The 18,941-nt window shown below is 35.5% G+C and overlaps 1 protein-coding gene across 1 annotated transcript in view; it reads right to left on the bottom strand.

Annotated features, from left to right (window-relative positions):
- Positions 1-18,941, bottom strand: part of LOC107292677 (lipoxygenase homology domain-containing protein 1) — a gene marked incomplete in the record, with an annotated part of 170,360 nt that overhangs the window by 92,552 nt on the left and 58,867 nt on the right. The window contains 6 exon segments of the mRNA XM_029285202.1: positions 1,339-1,564; positions 9,237-9,400; positions 11,046-11,090; positions 12,695-12,753; positions 15,401-15,555; positions 18,119-18,270. Coding sequence (XP_029141035.1) covers positions 1,339-1,564; positions 9,237-9,400; positions 11,046-11,090; positions 12,695-12,753; positions 15,401-15,555; positions 18,119-18,270 — 801 coding nt within the window.

Here is an 18,941-nt window from a genome sequence, read left to right as displayed (position 1 = left end):
GGAAGTGGTGACCCTTTGAGAGCTGAATCTAACGAAATTTCATTTTAATGTATGCCGATTAGTGTACATTCAAAGTTACAATAAAAGTTATTCTATTCTATTCTATTCTATTCTATTCTATTCTATTCTATTCTATTCTATTCTATTCATAGCTGCCATTGTTCTCTGAAGTTGAGGGCATGGAATTACTACCCAACGCCATCACCAGGGTTGCTTCTAAAATGATCAGTAAACATAGGCTCTCATTTGACGATAGTCACTGTTAACTCTCACTCTGTGTGCCTTGAATTATGAAACTTGCAATCCTGATTTTGAACCTGGACTAGCTGATGAATCTGCTATAAGATTTTACCCCCAGATTCTGCCTGACTACTCTCCTGTGTGCCACTTAGATTTTGAACACTTGTAAGCCAAACTTGCTGAACTTCGGGGGAAAATATTTCTCCATACTGCAAGTTTATGTTAGCAAAATCACCCTTTCGTGTATTTGTGTATGATTGGTCTAGGACAGGACATTCCAAAGAACACTGCCCAAATATTTTGTGAAGAATATATTTCCACAGTTCCATTATTCTGTCTTTTTAGACTATATTATTCAGATTATGTATTCCACTCTGTAATTATTTCTGATACTTTACATTCTCTTTTATGAAAAGTATGCTATATTGATAAATGACGAGGTTTAGTATGCTAAATTGGGAATGCAGTTCTATCAATGGTTCAGTACATCAGAAAACCAACCTAAAGTTTTTGTGACTGTGAATATTTTTAGATATAATAAGGTAGATTAAATAACATTGGCCTGGCTGATTGCACAGTTCCTCCTAACTTTTACCATTATTAAATTCTAATTCATTTGCTAAAGTAATTTACATTCTTATTTCATTCAATGTGTGTAAGACTGTGCAAATAATTCTTCCCTAACACACAATATTTAGATAATTGTAACTTGCTAAATTTCACAGTCTTGTCAAATAAACTTTATTAAAACAGTTCTGAAAATGTAACAGTCTAGATTTCCTCTGTACCACACAAGGGAGTGTATTAATTTATATTTTTCATGTAATGCTTAAGTGAGGATGAAGAAGTTGATAGAACAATCCATTGATCTTGGGACATTTTAAATATATTTCTGGATAATAAGCACTTGGGCTATTTAATATTTTGAATAATAGTAGGTAAGTATAATTCCCTAACATTTAAAGTTTTCCTACTCTTATTTCACTACTTTTATAACACTGTGATAAATAATAAGATGAATAATAAAAGATATGTAATTGAATCTAATATGCAATACACATATAGCTAAATAAAAAATATTATATATTATAGACATACATGGTAAACGTTCTTTTTTAGGCCTCCTAATTGGTATTTCTCTCCATGTGTCTCCATCTCCTTGGTCTTCAGATAACCAGCAGTTGACAGGAAAACATATTTCTTGCTCAGATGGCAAATTCATCTTTTGAAATCTAATTTCATTCAGGTACCAACTGGGATTTTCTCCACTGTTGTCATGACCAATTCGGATTTTATATGGTTCTCCAATATTTTTTAGGTTAATCTGGAAAATATAAATAGATAAGAAAAGCTTTCATTATACTTCAGTTGCCCGTACAGATAAATCTAAATAATTAAATGAGATGAAACCAAAATGTTCATAAACAAATCCTCCAATAACTTTCATTAACATAAAGTAAAAATAGCATGTTGTTTAAAGGCCTGGAGGGGAATAAGAAGGTCATAGTCTAATGATGAGAAATGTACTAAAGTGGGCAGCTTAACTTTTCTCTGGACATTTTTCTTAGGAGACTACTGTCCAGTTGAAGGACAATTACCAAAAGTTCCCTCACCCTTACTTAGAGCTATTGGCAAGAATTGAAACTGAAAAGAGATTTGGAGAAAAGCTCTATTGCTCATTTTGGAGCTTATGTAGGTACATATTGTATGTCATAAACATATGATGCTCTTTTAAATATTGAGGTCCCAGACCACATGATTATAACATTCTATCTAATTCTACTAAGATTTTATATTCAGAGATGAGGCAGCTGATTAAAGTTTAAACTTAATGACCTTAGTTATAGTTTTACCCTAAATATCATTGCTATCCTGCTTAAGGATCATTTTGCTTAAGTATAAATGTATAGTAATAGATTTATTCAGAGTGCTAACACGAGATTTAGTGATTATCAAAAACTTCTTGCCTTTACTTCGTTAATCCTAAAACAATACATTTAACAAATATATTATTATGCTAGGTCAAAGCAATGACATTTGAACACAGTTAAATAAAATGAAGAGCCAGTATGGAATAGTGGTTAAAACATCAAGCAAGAAACTGGAGGACCATGAGTTCTGGTCCCATACCCAACCACACAAATGACTTCTTGTACACATGCACTGAAGCCAAGGAGTATTATACACTTCTTTATTTCTTTCTGCTGAACTAGTTAAAGATGTAATGCAAAATATTATTATATGCTGAACTAGTTAAAGATGCAATGCAAAATATTATTTGATTTTGTGTCCTGGATTCACATATTATGGTAAGTACCAACATCATTAGTTTCTAGTGTATTATTCGAAACCAGGTTTTTATAGAAGATGACCAGATGACCAGGCTGAGCCCAAGGGTGGGGTCAAATGCATTATCAGTCATAAGTCCCTAAGACTGTTAGAGATCTACTTCTAGCCCACCTTGAGTTCCTGTAACTACCACCAGTTTGCTTGGACTGTTAGTAGTTCAAGTTTGTGTAAAGAGTTTAAGCTTGCAATAAACTTTTATACCCATTTGAACTGCCTGGATCTCCTGATTTCCCTGGCGCTTGACAATTTTGTTGTTAACTTACTAACTACAACTATGCATGATGTGCAAATGAATGCCCAGACTGCTTGTAGTTTCCCACCTTATTCCTAGTTTGGCTGTTATGTTCCTCCCAAGCTTACGGGAACAAAGAACACATTGCTTATAAAAGGAAGAGAGACAAACTATGATTATTTTGCTTGTTGAAAATGCAAACTTTAGTTTCATCAACACTCTAATGTTAAAATAATTAAACACAGGTGAATATAATCATATTACATATACATGGATGCCTCTGATAGTCATGTTGTATTTTAAATATACAGTATGTCACATCCAGCCTAAGAATGACATAGATTAAGCCAGCCAAAGTTCAGTTCTTTATTTGCCAACACCCAACAGACAGAATCTTGCCAAACTAAACGCTTACTACTCACACCCTAATGGATATACCTTGGGATATTTTAGGAAGTGGTTATCCTAACTCTTTTCTTTTGCCTCCTATTCAGCTTTGGGCTATGTTGCTTCTTATCTGCCCCTCCCCATGGAATTTTCCCCCTCCTTCTTGAAAAACGGCCACATCAATGTAACGCATCACACCAGCCTCTTGATTTATTTCTTCTATTGCTCCCCAGCATCTGATGTATTGGGAGGAATGACACTTCACTGATTGGTCTCTCCACATACTATACACCAAGGATATCCAGGACCTGCAAAGGTGACCATAGTGAATGTAAAGCCATATAGTTGCAGCATCACTTTCCTATAACCTTCCTTCTGGTTTGCTGGCCAAATGGCAACCAAGATCACCCACAAAACATTTGTCTTTGGAGTAGCCTTTCTCATCAAAGAGGGGCTACTACACCTTTGGGAGATGAGAGGCAGCCCCTTATCTCCAGAATGAAGTAGGAAAACTTTTTTTAAGCTCACAGTTAGCACTGAATTCTATAGACAGAATTGAAAAATGGGCCTTACTGAAAGTAAGGTCTCAATGAGCAGCTTTTTACAGAATAATATTTTAATAGACCACAATCCTGAAACCAAGAAAATAGGCTCAAACAATAGCTGCTACAAGAACAACCTTAATGTAACTGCCTGATAACACATGTGCTGACTGCACGCCTTTGATAGCTTTGTTTTCCCCTCCTGGGAAATGAATCTGCTCTTTTCCTCCTTTTCCCTTCAATAATTCCTACCAGCCCAATTTCCACAGTCAGCAACATTCCCCATCCCAAAATCCTCCCAACTCCCAACCTCATAATCCCTTTCTTTCCTTGAAAAGATTGAGCCTTTGAGTGACACTCTGCAATTTTTCCTTGTTACTGTACCAAATTTCATATCGTATTTGTGAATTCCTGCTCTTGCATCATAAAAAACTGGCATCCTTCAGCAGCAATTTCACATTTAAAGATTTGCGTATAAAGAAGCAGTGTTCTTTACCTCAAGGCTGTTCACTCTGCTCCTTAAGAGTACGTAGGAGTGTTTATATTATATTTTCATCCATTAGTACAGCCTATCTGCCCGTATATTAAAAAAAACTGACAAAAACCACAGATTCATCTGTACATACATAAGCATCTATCTGTACTGAACAGTCTGTTCTTTAATTTGTTCAAATTTCCAAATTATTGGAAAACAACCAAAGGATATGGCAGGTGTCATTTGTGTGCAAATTGACAAAGCTTTATCTTCAATTTACCTAGTGTTCCAGTTACCAACTACCTTTAAGCACAGATTGCCAACTGTGCTGAGATGTGCCAACTTATGTAATGTGTTTTGAAGGAGCAGCAGACAGCTGAAATCTATACAACCACTGCTTATTCAAGACATTCTGTCAGTACTTACTAACCTTAAGAATATTACTGCCAGTACAATGCAATAAGAGGTGTCCTTTCTGTCTTCTTCTATTTTATTTCACTATTGCAAGCAATAAGGATGCTTACACATCCATCACTGTCAACATTTCTTGATATTTGTACCTTATATAAATGTATTTCTAACATGTCTGCAACATGCAGGAAGTAGGGTGCAGAATTATCTTTCATTCATAGCCACTTCACATCTTTATCAAGAACATCCAGGTTACATTAGCAAAACAATAACACCTAAAAGCTGTTAATATATTTTGCGCATTTATATTGAAAATAGAAGCAACATATAGGGAGATCTGCGCATAGATCCAAAGAACCAAGGGAATGGCCCATTTATTCCCTGTATTATATAACAATGAATTTTTAGAGTTATTCATAATAACTAATACAAATCCAAAGCTTTTAGTTTTGAAATTTGAAATGGATTGACTTTGGGTAATTCCTTTTTGTAATATGTTTAATTCCAGTGATTACAGTGGTGGGATTCAGCCAGTTCACACCACTTTGGAAGAACCGGTGACTATTGTTTGTTGTTGCCCAGACCCCGAACGGACTTCCGGAAGTGGCATCCACACAGAGAACCGGCTGTTCACATAATTGAATCCCACCACTGGGGCTAAGGTTTATAGTTCATTGCATGCAAATGGTCTCATGTTCAATATTCAGCATCCAGAACTATCCCTTTAAGAACTTTGGACAGCTTCAGACAATTAGGCATCCACCAGATTCTGCTGAAGTTGAGCTTTTAAATAGAAACAGACAATTGGGGATATTATTGTTTTTCTGAAGCTAGGCAAACGTGCTACAACTATTCTGTTCAAATTCTAAGCCTCCACAAATCTCCATTCCTGACCCAATTTTCCAAACCTCCAAATTTTGAAGGGAGGAAGCATGGTAGTAATTAAAAAAAATTGTCTAGGCAAAGGATCATATGGTAAGTGCAATATGGAGAGCAGAAGGAAGGGAGAAAATCAGTGAGTGATAGGTCTTCCCTCAAATCCCTCTGGAGAATGGGGAAATCTTGGTGATAACATTTTTTAACATTTATTTCACCTCAGCCACATTTTCTCATCCTGGTAATATGTTTTGGCATAGAATTAACTTGCTAATATGGCCTAGTGCAGGCATGTCAAACTGCCGGCCTGCGGGCTGCATGTGTCAAGCGGAAACCGCGCCCACCCCATTGCCGGCAATGGAGAAAAAGCCACGATACGTCGCGTGATGTCATGTGAGATTGCGAGTTTGACATGCTAGTGAGTATTTTATAAATTAATATAAATTAGTATTTTCTATTTCCAGCTCAGTTCATGGCAAAGTGCTCCCAAAAAATCCATATAAATTAATCTTGCATATATTCAGCTGAGTTCATGATAATGTATTCCAAGAAATGCATTCAATTTCTTATTTCTTATGACTCTCCTGTCTTTCCATAAAACAATCTCAACATATACATGAAATCTGAAAGAAGTGTTTACAGAGATTTTCATCATGTTTACTTTTCAAGAAAAGAAAAAAAGAGCTTAGATTGAAAATCCTTGCATCATTCTCTATAAAATATGATGCACTTCACTGCAATCTAATAATGTAGTTTGCTTATAAAATTCATATATTCTTTCAAAAGACAAAACCGTAACTGCTTAGGTTTTCTCATGACAGGCTACTAGAGAGTATTAGACTATGGAAGATATATTAGATGACTTGCAAAAAAGACATAGTCAGGCTATCAAGATTAGACAACCCTGTACAACTGAACAACTAAGCTGTGTAAGATCCCATGATGTAAATGCATTAAGTATAAGGCAGATTATAGATTTAAGAAAAGATGGCAGAGCTGAATCTGCAATACCAAAATAAAGTATATTTATTTTAACTGAAGGTACATTTCATGTCACATATTTTATTTTGGGAGGAACTAAATCTATACAATTAATCAAAACAACAGATAAATACTGAGAATGGGAGGTGTTGTCTCCTGTCTTGAAATAAATCCCATTAGTTTGTGCTTGTCTCTTAGTCCCACAGACATTGATTTCTCAGATATCAATGGAACTCACTTCAAAGTTCAAATTCAAGGTCTTCTTCTATAAAGTATCTGCACCTGGATTAGGGGAAGGTGACTGTTTTAATTTTTAAAAGCAAGATATAATCATTTCTGAAAGGGGTAAAATGTAATGTTGGTAGTTGCAATGGCTATTACAATACATATTTGTTTAATTTTGTTAACTGTCATCATTTTACATGCCTTTTACATTTTACATTCTGTAGGCAACTGTGCATCAGCTCTCCAGACTGGTGCCTTTTAGATTTATTGGGTAACAATTCCCATTACCCCATCCCACCATCTTAAGGGCGTGAAGGTGGCTACTTACTTTGTTATCTATGAAACTGGTATGTTTTATTAGTTTTTACTGGATTTCCCTGTGGATAATATCTTATACAATCTTCCACACCTCTCCTTTCAAATGTATTGAATGTTAATAGGAAGCAAAAGTGTTTTGGTTTATTTTCAGATAAAATGAAAATTCATGCATTTCATAATAACATACGATTAAAGTTTTCTTTAAGTTGACCTGAATACCTGATGACTTCCTGGTTACCTAGTCAATCTTGGCTGAAAAACTATACATGAGCTTGGATGGTAGATCACTAAGAAATCATAGGGTTTTATTCCAAAATGGGAAGTGGAGCAAGTATTCCAAAAGAAGGCAAGAGCAAAATATTAATATATTGTTGCCAAGAAAATGAACAGTCAGCTGCAAGATAAAACATGTCGATATGCTTGAAAATTGCTGTGCTCAGCTGGTAATGGAAATGGGCTATATTTTGGACAACTACTAGTGAATCCAAAAATTGTGACCCAGAAGCTTGCCAGAACTTGGAGAAGCCTGCAGTAGAATTGAAAATCATAGCCACATGATGTTTTATTTAAACAACTGCAGGTGATTTGCTTAATGGCCACAGTGGAAGTGAGGCTGCAAGATTGTTGTGTTCACATGATATCTCACTGAATGAGCATGTGGCTTAGTTTTCAGTCCCACTTGTTGCTATTGAGGACTATGCTCCTGTCCTCTAACTGTTTTTAAAGGACATATTAGCATCATACTATCTTTTTCTAAGTAGCAAGGTGGGAACCTAAATGATTATTTAGCTGTTTTAAAATAACTTCCTCCCTTCTCATAACACCAGCCTTGTTGATCTATGAGCCTCTCTGATCAAGTGGTGATGACCTGGTCAAAGGCTGGAACTGGCCCAGCTCCTATTTGTCACCTGAAGCTGCTGCCCTCTGGTAGTTAAGTAGCTCCTTAGTGGTGGTTTATGGTGATTTTGGCTTGGATTGCAGGAGAGTCTGGACACCTGGTTTCTGCAAAGATATCTGCTATCTAGACATTTGGAAAGCAACATTAAGTCATTAAAACATTTTTGGGATAGTAGATGAAGAATGGATGGATGGATGGTAGCTGTTTTGGAAGAACACTAGTCTTGTTTTTAAGTACATGTTTAACAAAGTGTTCAAATAATGCTAGACCACTCAGAAAAGGGGGGGGGAGGACTGGTGCTCTTGCTGATTTAAATTAGCAAGGAGCACCAACTTCTATCAACTCTTTTTTGTTCATCCTGCCCAAATCAGTGTGTTCTAAATTTTTGGAAGCTGCTACTAAAAAAAAGATTTACAGGGCTATGCTTTCTTACTGGTTTCATTACTTTGGGAGGAGGAGCAGCATCAATTTTATTTATTTATTTATTAACATGATAAATAAAGCCCCACCATGGATATAACTTGTCATCTGGGCTACTTTTTCCAACGAGGCTTAGTGGTGTTTCAGATGCTGTCAAAGCCCTTATTCAGAAAAAGCCCAAGTAACAGGCTACTAGTATGGGGAAGTACCATCACGCTCAAGCCTTCCCCATCACATAGCCCTATCACACATTATAATCATTTCTGCAACAGTATGAGACTCTGGTAGGAGGGGAAGCAACCTGGATTTCTCTCAATCATTGCCCTTAAATTGTCTTGCATTATTGCACCAATCGCTGATCTCAACTTTGAGGCAGAATAAAACTTGGTTATTGGAGTAGTACAATTTATATTAGTATATTTTACTGTCAACTCAAGGACTTTAGTGTGGTCATTTTATCATGTATAAAGTCCTTGAGTCCTAAGAATTATCTGGCAGGCTGAAATGTTAGACCCTAAAATCAATGGTTTGTAGCAGGCCAACTTGTGTGCAAGAACTCAATTTCTGTCTTATGTAAATAACAGCAGTATATGCATCAGAAAGGAAAAGAAAAGTTGATATATAGTTATAGTTTAATATCTTCCCAGACTCCTGCCATCTTCTTAGTAATTAATCTTAGTATGATTGGTGCCATGAATATGCAATCACTCAGTTCTTCCAGGAATGCTACATGTTATTTTGATGAACCACTGAGACAATGAAATATGAACTGAAATCATTACAATAGAAGCATTATAAATGTCTGTCACTTATTCACCTTAGAATAAACCTGTTTTGAATAACTCAGCTACTCTTCATTGTTTATATGAAGTCATATTGTACCTGGAATGTATCTGTACTGTTGGGATTAAACAGCTGGTGTTTTCCAGATCCCAGTATAAGAGGACCCAAAGCCTTGTTATCTCCGTAAACATAAAGGGACACAGTTGCTGTTGTGCCAGCTGTTTCAAAACCTCCAGTGACTATAGTGATTTTCCAATCTTCTCCTGCAGGTAAACAAAATTAAAATGAGTTCCACTGACAGAGCAGTTTTATCTCAGTAACTACCCGGTGCCTGGAGAGCTGTGCAGTACCAGCTTTATTGCAAACAATGCATCACTAAGCCTAGGAAACGGGAACAATCGAATGCTTAAAAGAAAAAGCAGGTGCTCAGGGATCAGGTGGCTGGATGGTAAAATATTTTAAACTAAGGTTATGCTTTGATAATGTTTTAAGAGCAGATAGAATTACATGACACAAAGGTCAATCAAAATGCTATCTAATGTAGATTTACCTGAAAGTAATCTCTACCAAATAGTAGAAAGAGGATTTTATTCTTAGAGAACATGCACAGAATTGTGTGATCAAATTCAGAACATATTTGAAAAAAAGGATATCCATTTTAAAATGTCATGTAATTAAAGATTTTAGTAGCTTATCTCACATTCTTTCATACTGTCAATATATGGATAAAAATATATTAATGATTTAACCTGTAAGCCACTTTGAAGGCTATTGTAGGATTCAAAATGATACCAAATGACTTATTAATAAATATACACATGTATGGTTGATAGTATAATATCCCAATCATTTTCTGGTACTGATAGCTTTAATTGGGGTAGAAGAGGTACTTCCCTCTATCATCTAGGAAACTATCACTATAATATCAGACTACTATAATAGGCAAACTAATACTAGAAATTAGAAGTATTTTTTTATATAGCAAAAGGCACATCCTCACATGATTCCCCCACTGTGTGCTATAGAAGTAGTTGACTCTAACTAGAATTGACTGAGACCAAATTTCTAAGTAACCCTCCATGTTCTCAAATATGTTCCTTCATTTACAATTTGCATTCAAAAAGTAAGAACCATGATTAAAATTATTTTCAAATGTGTGTTAGTGTTTATATTTTGAATGGCATTATGAATATATTTTTCTATACATTTAAAAAAATCTAAATGTTTCTATACATTTAGAAAATACTAATCTTCAAGTATGATGTTTAGCAATGTATCAATCAGAATCTACTTGCATCAGATATTTGATTGGAATACACATTTTCAAAATGTTTTTTGATAATTAAACAATAAGTATTGTTCTGTTTAGGAACCATGCAGGAATAATATTTTATTGGTCATAGTTAAAGGGTCCAAATTAACTGGATCATAAATTTTCATCCCTCTTGTATGCAAAATCTTCACACCCTCTGATTCTTTTAAATTATGTTGTTCACCATTTGTGGATGGCTGCATAATTTGCTATAAACCACATTTTCCCTCTTTACACTTAACTAATGATAAGATACCAATCAAAGAGAAATCTCATCAGGAAGAGACCAAAGTCACATTGCCAGAATAAAGAAAAAGTGGCTTCAATACAGCTTGCCTTTGTGAATAGTTAACATGTTTGGATAGATGATAATGAAAGAGAAATAATTCAAAATAAAAGCAGGAATTTCTTTCTTAACAAGTATTGTGGAGAAAGAGAGATATTATATGAGTGCCTTTATTGCTCTCCATAATGTTCCTCCCTCCCAGAAAATGTGTCTGTTAAAAGGAGGCAAAGATGTTCACGGAACCTACACCCCCACATATTTCAGTTCAGCTCTAAACTTGATTAAAAGAAAAAGCAACGGAACAGTTTACCATTTTCTTTCTCTTCCATTTTCGAATGATGATTTATTTGCATTTCTGCCAAAAATAAAACAGCAGTGCAGTTAATAATAGAGTTGTCAGGTTACAATAAAATGCGAAAGGAGGGAAGAGGTGCTAAGTTAATATTAACTCTTCTGCTCCTGCAGAAGAAGAAAAAAATATCTTACACAAACCAGCTTGCTACACTTGAAAAAATCTAAAAGCAACCATCTTTCTATTGTTCTTTGAATAATTTGCAGGACTGCTCCTCCTGTCTGTGTTAATGTTTTTTCCTTCAATCCATGAGACGGATGAAAAGAATACCAACATACTTGGAGCTGCCCCATGCCATTCTCACACAGTTAATGCACAACAACATAATAATACTAATTTTATTTGCATCAACAAAATAAAAATAATTTTATTCGTGGAGTAGGACAACTTAAGGGAAGTGATTAGTGGGTTTCTCTGGCATCATCTGTTGCTTAGAAAAATAAACACCAATTGCTCCCTTAAAAGAAGAAGCTGGTTTTGACAGATGAGTAGACTACCTGTCAGAACCTGGTCCTGAGCCAAATGATGCATGGGAGAAGAAGGATGTGCTTAACTGTTTTACTGAGCAGAAATTTCATACCATTCCATGCAGCTGCTGCTATACCAGACAGATGTCACTCCCCACTGATATCCATGTGGGGATAGGGATGATTTTTGCCTGCTAAAGCATGCTTTACAAGGCAGCACCATCTGTGGATCAAGCACAGGGCTGCCTGGGGCTTGGCAGAGCGGCAAGATAAGACATGTGTGTGTGTGTGTGTGTGGTTATATAGCTGCCAGCCTCCAACCTCATAGATCCCTCTGTTAAGAAAAACAAGGGAATCTCCCCTTCCCCTTTGAGTCTTAGCAACCAACTGTCAAGTTTAGCAATGGTGTGAGGAAGAGTTAGGATAAATAGTTATTTGGTTCAGGAGTAGTTTGAAAGAATTGAACTCTCCTGCTTCCAAAAGCAGAATGACCCTGAAATCAGGAGCCAGAAGGTTGGAAGGTCCACAGCAGCCTCATGAAATCAATGGGAGCTGGGTAGAACCCAGTCCCTGACTGTGGCATCACCATAATTTCTACAAAGGCACTGTAGATCATTTGTACTGCAAGGATTATAGTCTGTTGTAAGAAGAGGAGAAATATTGCTATAAACGTGAGAAGCTTTATTTGAGACTAAATCTGAGGTAAACTGGTGACAAGTTGAAAGAAACTTCATGAGGACAAAAATAATGAAGCATCTTAACATGAAACTGGCAAAATTGTACAAGGATGAACCTATAATCACTGTACTCTGCCCCAAACTCACTGTAAGATAGGTCTGCTGTACTTGATCAGAGCTGCAAATATCCAAATATTATACAGAAAATAAATTCCTTACTGAAGGCCTCCCTCTAACTCCAGATTTGGAAGCCTTATGGTAGTATGGAGAATTGGGAGTTACAAATTCAGCAAATCCTGATCATTATGTCTGTATCTGGTTTTCATGATTGACCAATTTATATGCAACTGATTTACAGGACAGTCCAATATGTTTGCTCAATAGTAATTCAATAGTGCTAGGCCCATAATAAGATTGTATTTAAAAATTCAATTTCCCTCCAAATTCAGTTTATATAATTTACCCTGGACAAAGAGCTCTACTTCTGAATGGATTATTCCTTGAGACATATATGGCAGCCATCTGAAAAAGAGAAGAAAGAATGAATGGAAGGAAGGAAGGAAGGAAAGAATGAAGGGATAAGAAAATATAATTTGTTTATTATTCCTTTCCATGTCTAACATTAATCCAATTAGGGTGACTTTTTCAGTAGGAATACTTACAAGATAATAATTCTTTAATGTTCTGCAAAGCTTTTAACATGTGGTAATAAAATATATCTATACAAAATAGTTGACAGTATCATGCTGTAATCATTCAATTGTACAAAGGTAAGGTATTAATTTCAATAAAGAAAAATAATGAAAATTATAAATTTTGCAAAAAAGGGAGGATTATATGTTTTAATCACATGAGTTGGCAAGTAGAAATTTGATTTTTTTTTCAGAAGATCATGAGGTTTAAGGGTTTTTTCCCTCACGATTGCTAAAGTCTGGTTTAAGGTACGTACACCTGGGATTAATACAGGTTCCTATGCAGAGATATTTCATGTGGACTTGCATAATGTAAAACATATAGGCATCATCTTCACAAAAAGGGTAGGGGAAGGAAACAGCACCAGTCAAGACCCATTGCAAAAGAAAGCAGGAAGCGCAAAGAATTATGTCTGCTATAGAGATATGGTCATATTATACAGCAGGTGAAATGACCAGTTCAAACAACATCAGAGAAGGAGAAGTAGAGATGGAAGACAGCAAAGATGTTTATTAAAAAGTTTTATTAGGAGAAACTAAATTAGCAAGGTTTGTTTTTATACTAACCTTCCTGATAAATAGCACTGGAGAACTGAAAACTCAACACAATGAGTTTGTCAACACATGTTAATTTGATTGATCTTAATAAAGGTATCACTCTACTATCATAATTATTTAGATAAATATTGTATTTATTTTTCACAACAGAACTAAAACAAAAATACCCTAGGAATCTAAAAATAAAGCAAAAGAAATAGATGTTCAAAATACTAAGCAGTTATATTTAAGTCAGGCTTTTTCAAAGTGAGAAAAAAAATACCCATCTATAGATTGGGAAGTGGAAAACAAGACTAAGATTTCGCATTCCATTTTAGAAAAAAGACTGGGTCTTTCACTGTATGCAGAAGATGAAAAAAGAAATGGGTGATCATTTACTAGGGGATGGTAAGCTCATGTTGAAAGACTGGCTGCATTTTTGCAATAGAAAACTACCCCTTGGGGTTTGCCTTAGCAAATTCTAAAATTATATCTTCCTTAGTCACTGCTGTCATATGAAAGGCATTGGGTTGTGAAATATTGCCTTCTACCAAAAAAAAAAAATCCACCCTCCTTTCTAAGTTGATAAATCCTGATGGACCATTAAGAGTTCTTTAGGTTTGTTCATCCCTGGACTTTGAGTGGAATACTTATTGCTATTAGTATTTTAAAAAGCACACATACAAAAGAGGAAGAGATGTATGGTTCAATTCTGGTATTCAAAAATATCTACCCACACGATTTAAGACAGGTACACATTTAGAAAATATTGTAAGAATTTTTGAATTTGTTCTGTTCGTTCTGGGTGTGGGAAATTGTGGGCTGATTATGTCGTTTCTGAAGACTCCGATCAAGCACTTCAATGAGGTACCAACTTGTGCCCCACCACCAGGCTCTTATGATATCAAAACTTCAGACCCATCAAAAGGACACGTGTCTTTTGAAAAGTCTCAGCAATTCAAGATGCAGATGGAAGAAGTAGGAATTCAGCCTAATCCAAGCAACATGGAACCTATGCTTCTCCCAACAACTACAAGAAAACTTCCTTCTCTCAGTTCAAGACCAAAAAACATAGGAATAAAGTCTGACAAGAGTCTGATTGCCATTAAAGCTCTCTTAAACAATCCCTTAAACCATGAACCACCTGGCCAATATTACACAAAGAATCAGGGAACTAACAGGAGATGGAATATTACTTTGTATATCATTATAATTCTAAAATAAAGGAATTATTGCTCATTTAAAACTAAGTTGATATTACAATATCAACACTGGGTGATGTAACAGATGTAGGAATTTGGCTTGGAATGAGAATATGAAATGGTATCAGGAAGCAGAAGAAAGGATTATTTTCTATATTCTATATCTGTTCATATTCCCACTATTAGACAACTGTTAAAGACACAAGAACTCTTTACTTTTGGGCATTAGATGGTACACTAGTTAATGAAAGCAGGAGTGCTAATAGTTAAACCTTCAACCAGATACAGTTACCCCTGTTTTCTAGGTTCTAGAAAGGTTCTAGAAAGTTATGAAATCCTGCAACTAGATATCTCGGGGAGACAAAAAAAAGAGAGAGAGAATTACAGGGGGAGGCAGTATTAAGGGAGACAGGAAATAAACAGAGTGAGCTTCCTTTGAGTTTGGAAGTACAACTTGGGTATTCTCTCTGTAAGAGTGGTTTGTTATTTGTATGAGTTGAGCCCAACCACAGTATCTAACAGGAAAGCAAAATGTTTCTCATCATCAGTGATTTCGTCATTCCAATGAATCAAGTTTGGATGCTTTTTTTTTTTTTTTGCTGATGCTATTTCTTGTGTCATTGCAAGAAATAGAGATTAAAATCAAGGGAATTATATTATTGGCAACATAAAGACATGATATTGCCAGTTTAGTAATCAAGAATTGTTTGGCAAATTTCTTTTAAAATCAAATACAACCTTTCACAGATGAAAATATTTTCCGAGTTTTTCCCAGATTCTCTGATGATTATTTTCTCGCAGTACCAGTCCTGCAACTGATTATCACTTTTGCAGCACAGCAGCACTTTCTGTAGATTTTCAAGTGACACAGCTTGTATTTCAAACATGTCAATCTAGAAGAGACATTAATTCAGACAATAATAAGCAATGATTTATCATAAGCTCAGTGTTGAATAGTGTTTAGGAAATCCATCTTTCCTACCTCTCTGCCTTCAGATTTATTGGGGTTACTTTTGGAGAATTCCTAGCTAGGGGGGCTCCTTCTAAAGAAACTGAAATGTTTTCATTGACTTGAAATGTCAATTTATTTCCAGCAGTACTGAGTAACAGTAGAAGTATAAATTAGCTTTTACCAATAGCTTGATAAGTTAGGACTAGAGCAATATTGGTGTGAAAATGGCAATGAATTTAACATGGCCAACTCAACTCTTTGGACACTTAGTTGCAGAGGAACATGAAGTGTACATCAAATTGGAGAAAGTAAAGCCAGACATGAAATAGTTTGGGGTAAAACAAGCTTAAATCAAGGATTTAGAGATAAATTAGCCTTGGACTAGGGTGGCTTGGTGCAATATTCTGGGCTGTCTTTTGACCATCTTATTCATTTTTTCCTTTTCTTTTGTTTATTACTATACTATAGAGAGCCAGTTTGGTGCAGTAGTTAAGGTGCTAGTCTAGAAACCAGGAGACTGTGAGTTCTAGTCCCGCCTTAAACATGAAAGTCAACTGGGTGCCTTTGGGCCAGTTACTCTTTCTCAGCTGAACTCACCTCACAGAGTGGAGAAAATAGGAAGAGTATTGGGTATCTTCACTAACATGAGTTACTTATAAAGTAACAAATGCAGGATTAAAAATCTAATAAATAAGTAAAAAAATATACTATGTGGTGACTTGTGAGCCATTTGAAGTGACATGGCACAAAATCAAAATCAAATAACTAATAAAATAAAATGGGATGGCATCAAATAAAATATAATAAAAGTAGGAAGTGCAGCCTTTGACTAGTAGACTGTGGCTTGTAGATTAGGCTGACAAATCACAATGAAGTATTATTTTATTGGTATTATTGATATTACATTATTAATTAATATTATATTAAGCAGCAATCCATGGTTTAAAAATAACAATGAATAAATTCACACAATATCCCATGGCATAGCAAAGGAAGTATAGTATAATGCAATAAGAAAACCATCATCTAATTTGGTGCTCAGGGTCTTTATAGATCTCTCCTCAATTAGTTGACTTATCCTAAAATATTTGTTGTTCCCCAATCATAATCAAGCCATCAAAATCTCTGGTAAAGGCAGTTCAAGTTAACTATATTAAAATAACTGAAATTCAGGTGCTCTAGCTTCTAGTTAATATGGAAAATATCCTTACAACTGGCTTATTGAAATGTTACAATTTATATAATGTGATATACATAAGGTAGAACAGTAATTATGATCAATAATGAACAATACAATAGTTACTGCAAGTGGGACAAAACATACTTACTGTCAAGTAGCTATTTAGAACCCTTGCTAGAACCAAAATCATACACTGATAAAAATGTAATGCTTTAGTACAGGGATCCCAATCTATGGGCCATGGGCCATGACTGGACTGTGGGCTCTTGGCCCGTGGGCCATGGAAATGGCTGGCCAGTGCGCGCATGCGTGCTCACACTCTCCCCCCACTTGCACTAGCACCTGCGATCCCATTTGTGGATGCATGCACATGGGTGCAAATGGGGCCACTAGCCCTGGGTGGTGTGCATGGCCCATTTGTGCATGCGTGAATGGGGCCAGGCAGGTGTGTGTGGCCTGTTTGCACATGTCCATGGCACCAGTGCATGCTGCATGCGCGAACGGGGCCGCTAGTGACACACCAGTGTGTGTGGCCTCATTTGTGTGCATGCGCATGCATGCACCAATTTGGAAGCTACTTTTCTTCCCTCCGGGCTGTGAACCCAGAAAGGTTGGAGACCTCTGCTTTAGTATAAGTATTAGGAATGAAAAAAAAGGACCAAGGATTTAACATCAGAAAGGGCATCAAATGGTGCAATTAAAATGATAAATTGTCACTTAGTAGCATTATTCTGCATATCTTTTGAACTAGAAGTACTTTAGTAATTAAGGGGACAACTATGTAACATTCGGATAAGTCTCTGTACATAATATTTTCCAATAAACTTTAACACCACAAGAAGAATATAGTCAATAATCAAGCAATCAATTTATTTTAATGTCAAAAGTATGGCCATCTGGTATCCAACACATTTCCATAATTCACATGTCCTCATTTAAGCATCTAAAATAAAAAGCCTTGTCCAAAGATTTTTGTATGTTTCCTTTCTTTTTTATTGCTGTAACATTTCTTTTTTTAATATATTTTTAGAATCCTGTTTTTTATTATTAATAGTGGTAGTTGGGAGAAGGCATAATTTTTCATTATGAAAACAGGATATTTAGACATAAATAGATTTGGATAGGGATATTGTACAGAACAGAATATATTATAAGATGTAATAAGATATAGGTAAATTGAATGGTGACTTAAAGTCTGAAGTTTGATTCCATTTCCTTCAAAATTGATGTAATGTTCTGCATTAAAATCACATTTAGTTTTTCTATAATTAACTTACAGATAAATAGTTTATGTATTATGAATGTATTATTTAAGCATACTTACCATTCCTCTCTGAAATTTTATAGGTTGGTCTGATTTAGCAAGAAGTCTCAAACCAGAATCTCCTCTTTCTCCATATATGCACAGATAAATGGAAGAAGCAGTTTCTGCGTGTTCCAGATGCCCAGTAGATACGTAAACCTGATAATTCACAACTAGGGAAAGAGAATCATAGCCCAAAATACATTAATGACTTAAATGTATACAATACAAACAATTTTTCATGTTAGATTTAACTATTTCGATTGCTGTTAAATACAGCATTTGTTTAACATAAAGTTTCATGATTGTTATTTTAAATTAGAGGTATATGAACTGCATGGAGTCGAAGGAGGAGAGTGATGTCACATGTGTCATGGTTTCATCACACAAATGGCACCATTTTTATGCACCCAAAATTTACATTTTCATCATGTTAAGACATATAAGACATCACCATGGCTTGTACCAAATCCATGTGTTGAAGTAGCCATAACTGACTTTGATAAGGCAATTGACTTCATACACACTTGATTCACTGTGGAGTGGAGGGGATTCAACTGGGTAGTTGCATTAACCAGAAGAGACACTGGAGCATGTGCTATACATGTGCAGGCACCTCTCTTGGTGCTATCTCTATCTGACTGAAAGGGTTAGAATATGGAAGATATAAATGTGAAGAAGACTTTTCCAACCATTGGAACTACCAGACGAAGTATCAAAAGGAAAATATCAAAATGGCTTTGCATTAGAAGTGGAGAGGAACACACTACATGGAGAAGAAGCACTGAAGAAGAAGTGAAGCATATTAGTTCTAAAGAAAAACAAATGTGGGGGTCTTTTTCCT

Source organism: Protobothrops mucrosquamatus, unplaced genomic scaffold (genome assembly GCF_001527695.2).
Source record: "Protobothrops mucrosquamatus isolate PMUCROS unplaced genomic scaffold, P.Mucros_1.0 scaffold1401, whole genome shotgun sequence".
NCBI classification, from domain to species: Eukaryota; Metazoa; Chordata; class Lepidosauria; order Squamata; family Viperidae; genus Protobothrops; species Protobothrops mucrosquamatus.
The sequence above is the reverse complement of the archived record's forward strand: the minus strand, read 5'-3'. Positions and strand labels throughout refer to the sequence as shown.